Here is a 10,253-nt window from a genome sequence, read left to right as displayed (position 1 = left end):
TCCAGATTAGTTCTTATATTAAAGGCTGATTAAGGGATCATAATCCTATCAACCTGTTTAACTCATCTTAGTATTATTTGACAAAAAATAATAAAATTCTAGTATGTGTTATTATCATTGTTTATTTATCTTCCCTACTCCTATTTATCGATTATTATTATTATTATTGCTATTATTATTATTATCAACTTTCATAAGACATTAATCATTTTAATTACTATTTATCGATTATTATTAGTATCAACTTTCATAGTAGTGCATTAATAATTTTAATTAATTGGTGATATATATTTAATCAATTTTCAAGGGATGTAGTGGATCTGTTTATGAACAACAAAATAGCGTATCTCAGGTAGAGATGCCCACGGTTTCGGAACCGGGGGTTACGATTCCGAATCGTCGGTTCCGATTTTGGAAATTGTTGAATCGGAATTGAACCGCGAGGGTGTTTCGCGGTTACGGTTCCAAAACCAGCGGTTACGGTTCGGAACCGCCGGTTTTCCGGCGATTTTGGCGGTTTCGGCACGGTTTTCCGGCAGTTTGCCCGGAACAGGCGGTTCCAACACCGTTTTAGTTCCGAAATTTTACGATCTGAACCGAACCACGGTTCCAAAAGTGACTGTTTCGGTTCGATTTAAATCTCACGGTTACGATTCCGCGGTTAACCGCCTGAACCGAAAACCTTGTGCACCTCTAATCTCATCTACTTTCATTCCTCTCTCTTTATCATTATCCACTTCTTCTACTGGATTCCACAATCTTCGTTTCTCCCCTCACCCGATCATCCAAATTCCCACTACTCTCGCCTTCGATCATGTCATTTTCACTCATTTTTTTACAAATTATCACTAATTTGCTATAGCTGGAACTCCTTCAGCAATTTCATCCTTCCGATCGATTTAACTTTCTCCGATTGACGCCCACAGTTGTAGATTCTACCAATTGTTACTCCGGATTTTCCGTGTTTCTGAAATTTTAGGTTCTGTTGATCTCGATGAAAATCGAGGAGCTCGATGATGGCACGGAGAGTATTACAGAGAGCAAGCAGAGCAGATACAGCGAAACGAGGCTGATCGCTGTTAGGGTTGACGCAAAAAGGGCTTTAGTCGGAGCTGGGGCTCGCATCCTCTTCTATCCGACCCTTTTGTACAACGTTTTCCGCAACAAAATTCAAGCCGAGTTCCGATGGTGGGATCAAATCGATCAGGTGTGGCTTTCTGGATCAAATTCACGACACTATTTATTTATTCATTGCTTGTATGGTTGTGGAAAATTATTCCGTTCAATTTAGTTTTTCATTTATAATTTTGTTTTCCCCTTTTTGAGTTCAGCTTTATTGCCTTGCTCGCTAGTCATAGGATTCGTATGGATTGGGATTTATGAAAATGCATGATAATCAGCCAACGAAAACTAACTTTTTAGTGAAGTTGTTGAGTTTTTTTTTACTTATTTCATCAATTCTTTGTGACAATGCTTGTTAAACTGATCTTGACTCATGTCTTAGTGATTGTTTTTTCATTTGCTTCCCCATACAACTTGGTTCATGTGATACATATACCTTATGTATTGGCTTTTGTGTTGAAAATTAGTATCTACTGCTGGGAGCTGTTCCATTTCCAAAGGATGTACCTCGTCTGAAGCATCTCGGAGTTGGCGGTGTAATTACACTGAATGAGCCCTACGAGACTCTGGTCCCAACATCTTTGTACTGTGTAAGTGGTTTCTGAAAGCCGTTTGTGTTTGTCAGTTTCCGGGATTGATTGCAATTCCATGTCTTATGTATGCTCATTCTTCCGTGGTTCTGATTGTAATAAGGACCATATGCAGTTTGCATGAGGTTTTTCTTAGAAATGGTTGGGCAGTGAGGCGGTGAAGGCTATTATCTAGATTCGTTATGTAACTCAAATCACTTGTTAGCAACTGTTGGATTAGTCTGATCTGGTTGGCCTTGATTTGGCTTGGCATGTCATGTTATATAATGCCTATGGACTTTATAAATCATTTTCTTCAACAGTGTGTTTATAAGAAATGAAATTTTCTCTTGCACCCTAAGAAAATTATCAATCCCAATTAAGTTCAGAAGATCATGCATTGCTTGCGGTTTATTTGGCTTTTAGATACTTTTGATTTTTAAGAAAAAATGTAGAAATTGTTCTTCTATGACGATGTTAACAATTGAGGCATGACCACCTTCGTAATGGTAATGTAAATGAGCTTATGGGTAAAACTTCAATTTCTTGTCAGTACTTGTATAAATTATTTCACTGCTGTGTTATCATTTTTCAGGCTAATGGGATAGATCATCTTGTCATCCCTACTAGGGATTATCTCTTTGCTCCTTCTGTTAGGGATATTAACCGTGCAGTGGATTTCATTCACAGTGCGTAAATCCCTCAATTCTTTCCTATGCTATGATGTGTCAAGTGCATGATAGTGTGAAGTTTTTTAGCAGTTACATCTGGATTCTATGAGTTTTTAATAACTCCCAATTGCAGGAAATGCTTTGAGTGGTCAAACAACATATGTCCATTGCAAAGCTGGGCGAGGAAGGAGCACAACCATTGTTCTCTGTTATCTGGTTCATTCAGTTTTATTTTCTTTTAAACAAAAAAACTTTTAGAAGTTAATCTGGAGACTAAGACAGTATCCATGATATTCAGGTTCGATATAAGCAGATGACACCCACTGCTGCACTTGAATACGTTCGTTCTAGAAGACCCAGGGTGCTATTAGCTCCAATCCAATGGAAGGTATGGAGACTACTACGCCTGACCCAAAGATGCAGCTGTATTTTTGGGGCCCTTCACTTTCGTTCATGATCTTGTCTATTTGATCAGGTGCTTTCATGGTTTCTGAACTAAAATGCCATTATATTTCTTCTCAGGCAGTTCTAGAATATCAGCAGCAATGCATGGCTGCAAAAACGATCTGCACATCTGGGGATGCCGTGTTAATAACAAAAGCTGATCTTGAAGGGTACAACAGTCCTTGCAATGACAACTCTGGCAAGGAGCTTGCTGTCGTGTGTAGAAGGCCAAAGACGAGTCCGATGATGGCCAAGTTGTCATGCCTTTTCGCATCTCTGAGGGTTTCGGGCAATTATGGACCTGTAATGAGACAGCTGACTGAGGCGCGTGCTTGCTGAATTTTACCCTTTCCTGAGCAGCTTGCTTGTGCAGACAAGTGTAATTTAATCCTATATTTCACAAGTAGATCAAGATAAAATAAAAAAGGGTCATGACTCGAAGATGAATACTTTCAACATTGTATATAATGTTGGATTTCTTCTGTATATATGTATACCAGATCGAGTTGAGTTGAGTTGAGTTGAGTTAGGTCGATACATTGCTAAGCTAAGCTCTCGCCTCTCAACACCGAGCGAGTTTCCTTACCTTGTTTTCTTTACTTTGAGTTTGATCCGATGGCAAATTTGGTATATACTCCTACTAGACCTGGAATCGGTTACCGTCGTAAGTAGTAAGTAGTTTTAGTAAGTAGGACTCCCCCGTCTAGTAAAAATATGCACTATTTCATTTTTAGTCTGTCTCATAAGAATTTGCACTTTCCAATTTTGGAAGCTCTTCTCTTTTCTCTGTATTGAGGTGGGACACATCGTTCATTAATAATACTTTAATTACTTTTTCTTTTATCTCTTTTACTTCATCAATTGTGTATTAAAATCCGTGTCTAATCCAAAGTGCATATCCTTGTGGGATGGGGTGAAACGGAGGGAGTATATCAATACATTTAGAAGCATCTAAATCTTTCAAAAAAAGGCGAAAGAAATGGATATAAACTTTATAGAATGAACTGGCCAACATAAATCTGATTTATTCGTTTCTCTCCTTTTCTATTGCATGTGGAAAGTGACACTTCTCTCACCCCACTCACACTTATTACTACGCCATCAATTATTTTCTGTCACGACCGCCCTTACTAAGGATAGTAAAGACGGGGAAATCGTGACTAGGAAAGGGACTAAGGAGTGGGGAAGAAGAAGGGAAAACAATGAAAGACAACATCTTAAACAAAACTTCAAAAGACAAGTTTTAATCGATTAAACAATTAAGCAGCGGGTTAATATCTCAAGGTAATTAATGTCATAAAGTAGTGTAGAGCAAAACGAAAGACTTTATCAAGAACGATTCGAAACAAGACAGCGAAATAAAGGTGTCTAGAGAGTCATAGGGAGACGCCTATGTATGAAGACACGACGCATCCGGAATTTCTTAAGGCTCGACTCGACATCCGCCGCAACATCACCACTCAACTTGCACATAAAGAAAACATATGCAGGGCTGAGTACTTGACATACTCAGTGGACACATGCCAAAATATTTGATAAAAGTTATGTCATCCATACCATAGTGAACTCGAGTTTTAACATTTTAGAAAAAAATATCATCGAGTATCACAAACATTTTCGTAGACTGGCTAGTCAAAACAATCTCCCCACTTTCTCCACAATCAATCAATCACATCCTCTTGACATAGTGCGACGAAAGTGTGGCCACACTATTCACCCACGAGACCGGCCGACTAGCAAGGACGGCTCCCGATCCCACCTGTGTACACAGCCTGATAGGGTTTGCGACCCTACTCAGACCCGAATTCGTTTCACACATAGCCCTATAGCCTAACGGAGCAAGCTCAAACGAATTAGGCATCAGGCAACAATCTCAACATCAAACAATCACAGCCCTATAGCCTAATGGAGCAAGCTCAAACGAACTAGGCATCAGGCAACAATCTCAACATCGAAAACAATCATGGCATGACATAACACTTTAAACCACCCTTATAACACTGTATCATACTTTTGAAAGCGTAAAAGAGTTTAGTAAAAGAAAGTCCACCTCGATTGCTTACAAACACGGTTCACAACTTTATTGAAATCCTTGCTCTTCGTACCCACGTACGCACAACAACCCTTATCAACATCATAACCACATAATACAACACAATCAGTTTTCTATCAACACACTACTCATGCATGGCATATCGTTCCTTGCATCGTTTTCTCATATTGCCCATCCCAATGTTCACCATCATAAACGATACGAACCCTTTGGCATACATCAACGTGCAACGCATAATCACATCATAGGATAAGTTATTGGTCACACATGTATCATGTATTTCATTCAAAACTTGCCAACAAGACTATTTCAATCAAGACATGAATCTGGCAGAACAATGCAGTCTTTTTGTAAAAATCATTAAAAATCCATCCGATATCATTTGAAGCTAAACTTTGGTCACCACACAGTAGACACATCAAGGTTCATCCAGTTAAAAATCCACACCAAAATCACATCTTTAGGTCGGTCAAAAACAAAAACGAAACTCACTGGACGAGAATACAAATTCTGACAGGACTGCGCAATTCAATTGAAAATCCATCTTTCGTCAAAAGAGGCTGAAATTTTGACACAACACAGAAGACACTTTAAATTTCACTCAGTTAAAAATTCGTGCCAAAATAAGATCGTTTGGTCGGCCAAACACTCGTCGGAACCTACTGTCCGAACACCACAGTTTTCATGCTCAACATTTACAAACTAGGGTTTGTCTATCATTCACCACACATGCATATTCATGCTTTCAACACATATTCCCGCTTCAAAAACGACATCACAACCATGTTCTCCTATTTACACATAGCATTCACCAATGAATCATCCAAAAACTCACACACACACACATACATACACGCACATACACGTACTTTCTCATGCAAACATCCTTCCCATCCGATTAATTTTTAGATCAATGATTTCTACACTCACTATATGCATGAGGGGATCAAGAAACATGGATTCAATGGTAAGAAGGAGAAAGATGAATCAAAGTATACCTTTCTCTTGCAAAACAATCGGTAGGAATGACGAATGATGCGATTCTTCGATGAATCTTGAATTTCCAACTCCACAATGATGCAAGAACAAGGAATTGGTGAAGGATTGGTGGAGAAGGAGAGGAAGAGAGAGACGTGTGGTATGGAGAGAAGAGGGAGGTGAAAATATGAGGGCTAGAGTTAGGGTTCTTTTAATTTATAGTCTAGGATAAATCCCACAATAAAGCAATTAAAATTGTGGAATAATAAAATAGAGGTCAATGAATAAATCCCACCATTAAAAAGAAAATAGGTGTGTAGTATGTGGGGGAGTAATTTTTGAAAATTGCTATTTAATTAGCATAAATATTTATTTGGTATTTACTTGGAGAGAAAGATACTCACAAAATAGGTAAAAAGATATTGAGTATCTCATAAATAAGGTAACAAAATAATTCAAGCATCTCCATGTGGGGAAATTAAAAGGGGAGTGTATAATGGGAAAAATCAAGGAAAAATACTTAAATCCTCAAATCAAATAGGAATAGGATTTAAATTTGGAGATTTCTTGTAGGAAAAGACTCCCACAAAATATGTAAAAAATAAATTAATCCCACAAGTAATTGAAAGGCATATGGGCGAAAATTATGAGGTTTTAGGGAAAGAAAGAATCAAATCCTAATTAAGATATGGGGAGATTTGACAAGATATGGTAAGATTTAATTGGACTTTAATTCAAGGAAAGAGATAAACAATATACTAATTAAATCTACAAAAATAATTCTCTCTCCTAATTAATATGAGATTTCGAAAATCTCAAGGGATGGCCAAGGGGTCGAAAATCATGTAGAATAGCATAGGGATAATTTGGTTTGGATTTAATTTGGATAAATATCCCAAAGCAATTAATTAAATCCAAGAAAGAAAGTATTATTTCCAATAAATAGGAGGGCCGAAAATTTCAAATAAAATAGCTAGAATGATTAAGCATTATCCCATTTAAGTTAATTCACACATTGCAAGCTTAATCACATTAACTCACATAACTCACAACAACTAATTTCACATAATTAACTCAAACATATAGAGACTCAATTTCTACAAAAGAAATTCTCTTTCAACATCCACATTAATTAAAATAAAATAAGCCATCAAATAAAAAAAAAAAAAAAGTCACAATTTTCCTGGGTGTTACATTTTCTTAGGGTAAAATTCGTAGTACAAGAATCTTTCAAATTCGATCCTTAATACCTTGGCCTGAAAAATATATTCGACATCGACTTGCATCATCTCTTTTTCCGTATACGAGAATATTTTCACTTGGAATATAAGTATGTGGTTATTTTAAGAGCAAAATTTAGACTATGTATCTTAAAAAATTTAAGGAACATGGGTCGTATCAAATGGAAACCAGGATTCTAACTAAGGGTGTGTTCAGTTTCACTGATATGAAATTATTAGGTTAACAAACTGTATCAGATTTGAGGGTGGGTGGCCCACCAAGTATGAAATAAAAACAAATGTTCAGTTAATAAGAATTAGACATGTTTTGGAGAGATGTTTTATGCACTGAATTTCATATTTCCATCCCGTACCCCTTTACTTGGTTGATTGCATGAGGGAATTGATTTTTTGGGGGGCAAAAGGGTCATTTACATGTCCAACTCATGGTCCAACAGTACAACCAACAATTAAAACACACGAATTTTGAATGATATAAATATGGGGAAATAAGGCTGCAACAGTGCGGGCGCTTGTACAATATTGGGCCTAACGGAATTGAAACATGTACACCAAACAGCAGATTTCCCCCATATTACCAAAGAATTAACCCCAATTCTTGCTATATCTAAGAAAGTGAGCACGCCCTAAAGTTGAAGTTACTAATGCATTCATCAAACAATGTGATGTACGCCATCAGTTCATCAAACAATGTGATGTACGCCATCAGTTCCTCGCTAAGTGAGGCGTTTCTTTTTTACATTCATTTTGAAATATAATATTTCATATCGTCAAAATAGAGAAAGTAAAGTAAGAATAGAGAATAATATAGAAAATATAATTCTATATTATTTTGTCTCTTACTTTGCTCTCTTTCTACCTTAACTATTACTACTTTAACTATTAAATACTCAGTTCTTCTATATTATTCTCTCTTTTACTTTATTTATTTTCCACTTTAACTATTTATCTTTTTTATTAAACGCGTGCAAAAATGAAACGTCTCGCTTAGGCTGGGATGAAAGGAGTTATTTTTTCAAAACGATTCAAAAAAGAAGCGTCTCGCTTAATGAGAGACAAAGGTAGTATTTATGATCGATCTTCAGGGTCAAAGGTTCAAAATGATTTTATGTTCTCATAGTAAAAAAATCAATTTTTAAATTAAAATAAATAAAAAACTATAATTTCACAACAATTCATACTAAAAGACAAACCGTGAATTAGTGAAAGATTATATTTGCTAGAATATAATCCTTCATAGTATATGAACAAGTTTTGCATTGCTTGAGTAAAAATTTTATAGATAGGTTTTTAACTTCAACTTTCATTGTTAATTCGATGTGGGAAAAATGGTTGTTTTATAGATAGATTTCAACTCCATGTTTCTTTGTGATTTTGATGTGGGACAATTAATTTTACACTTAAAAAGAGAGTTTTTGTTGCTTTATATGTAAAAATTTGTTTGATTTTAATACAAAATCTATATTAGTCTAGTGGTTAATAAGTCTTAAAAAATCATAGTGTTTGTGGGTTCAAACCCCTAAACTCAACATTTAGTTTTTAATTTTGACTTTTATTATACTTTTCTCATTTTATTCGATTATTTTTTTGTTTATACTTTTTTCTCCTAAGCATGTTTATATTTTTATCATAATGTAAATGTAATTTAAGTAATGTGGGTGTTTTTTTCAATTAATGTAAGTGTTTTTTAAAATTTTTTGTGTTTTATATATTATTCTATTTTGCTACTCCCTCGTGCGAAGATAAGCGAAGCATTTCTTTTAGGCACATGATTTAAGGAATTTATAATTAAAGAGTTAAAGTATAGATAGTAAAATATGAGAGAGAGAAAGATAGAGAAGTAAAGAGAGAATAAAATAGGTGGAGAATAAAATAAGAGATGATTTTTTGCTAAAAAGGGAAATGACTCACTTATAGTGGGACATACCAAAAAGGAATATGACTCGCTTATCTTGGGACGTAGGGAGATTTTATTATTTGAAATTAAAAAAAATTAAAATTAAATATAAAATTGAAAGGGCGGACACTAGTCCGCTCCACTGCAGGAGGCTCGTCCGGACTAAGAAATGCTGATGTGGCAGACTATAGTCCAGCCACTAGTCCGAACCATTGTGGATGATGCTCTAAGGAGGTAGAATATTTTCCTAACTCAATTTCTAATCCTAATAGAAAATTTGCAAAAATTCAATTCTTTAATTCAAACAAAATAACTAAACTTCAATCCAAAACTAGAAAAGTTATAATAACCCTAAACCAACCTAAAGATAAACTCATACTACTGCAAGTTTGCATCTTCATCGCAAGAGGTATCAGACCAGCGTCACTCTTAACCTTGAAAAGTTAGAATACTTATTTAGACCCAGAAAACAATAACAAATATCATCGTAATTATAATAACTTAAAATAATAGAGATAAAAATAAAGAAAAATGAAGAAAAAACAAAATATGCATAGGATGCTACTTTGGAATGTAACTTTACTATTCTAATGACTGAGGTACACTCTAAAGCTTATATATACATAATATAATACACACATAAATGGGAATTGCAATTTTCATAAGAAATGAGAATTAAGGTAAACGACTATATCAGCGAGTGGGGAGATTCCGGGTGTGATTTAAAAATGTATAAAGCCCCACAAAATCTTGTGCTTAACTTTGTATAATTAATAAATAATGAGGTATAAAAGATTGATGTTCACCAAATTAGACATCTTTATCCCTTTAGAAACTACAATCGTCTCCTTGCTTTTCCTATCTACATGCAATCAAAAACATTATATACATAAATGATACATTTAACACGTAGTCTCTCTCTATCTCGTTAAGTAAAGCATATCTAGAAGAAGCAATTTGCAGCAAAAGCTCGAATCTGGAATAGAATAACTAAAGTAGATTTAAAGAGCACACAAAAATGAAAATAACCGGTTTTGTGCAATAAAATACTACATTTATAAATGAGATCTATAATAATTTTGTCACTAGGTTGCCTTATCAATCTCATGTCCAAGGCATCTTGTAAAGACAGTAAAGGGCCACTACCTAATTCAAATACAGCTATCCATATCTATATACTCACTACTTCCCATATAAATACTAAACACATTTTGGGATGATATATATTTTAACACTCCCTCCATCCCATTTTAAGTGGAGCATTTCCAATTTGTCACG

The 10,253-nt window shown here is 35.2% G+C and overlaps 1 protein-coding gene across 1 annotated transcript; it reads left to right on the top strand.

Annotated features, from left to right (window-relative positions):
• The first annotated feature begins 709 nt into the window (after window positions 1–709).
• On the top strand, window positions 710–3,321 carry LOC121748515 (phosphatidylglycerophosphate phosphatase PTPMT2-like). The gene is made up of 6 exons (XM_042142921.1): window positions 710–1,207; window positions 1,590–1,712; window positions 2,287–2,380; window positions 2,496–2,578; window positions 2,661–2,750; window positions 2,885–3,321. The coding sequence occupies exons 1-6, from the start codon at window positions 995–997 to the stop codon at window positions 3,143–3,145; spliced, it is 864 nt and encodes a 287-aa protein (XP_041998855.1). The 5' UTR covers window positions 710–994; the 3' UTR covers window positions 3,146–3,321.
• The last annotated feature ends 6,932 nt before the right edge of the window (window positions 3,322–10,253 follow it).

The sequence above is a fragment of the Salvia splendens genome, chromosome 9, assembly GCF_004379255.2.
Source record: "Salvia splendens isolate huo1 chromosome 9, SspV2, whole genome shotgun sequence".
In the NCBI taxonomy this organism is placed as follows: Eukaryota; Viridiplantae; Streptophyta; class Magnoliopsida; order Lamiales; family Lamiaceae; genus Salvia; species Salvia splendens.
This window is presented reverse-complemented; position numbering and strand designations above follow the sequence as displayed.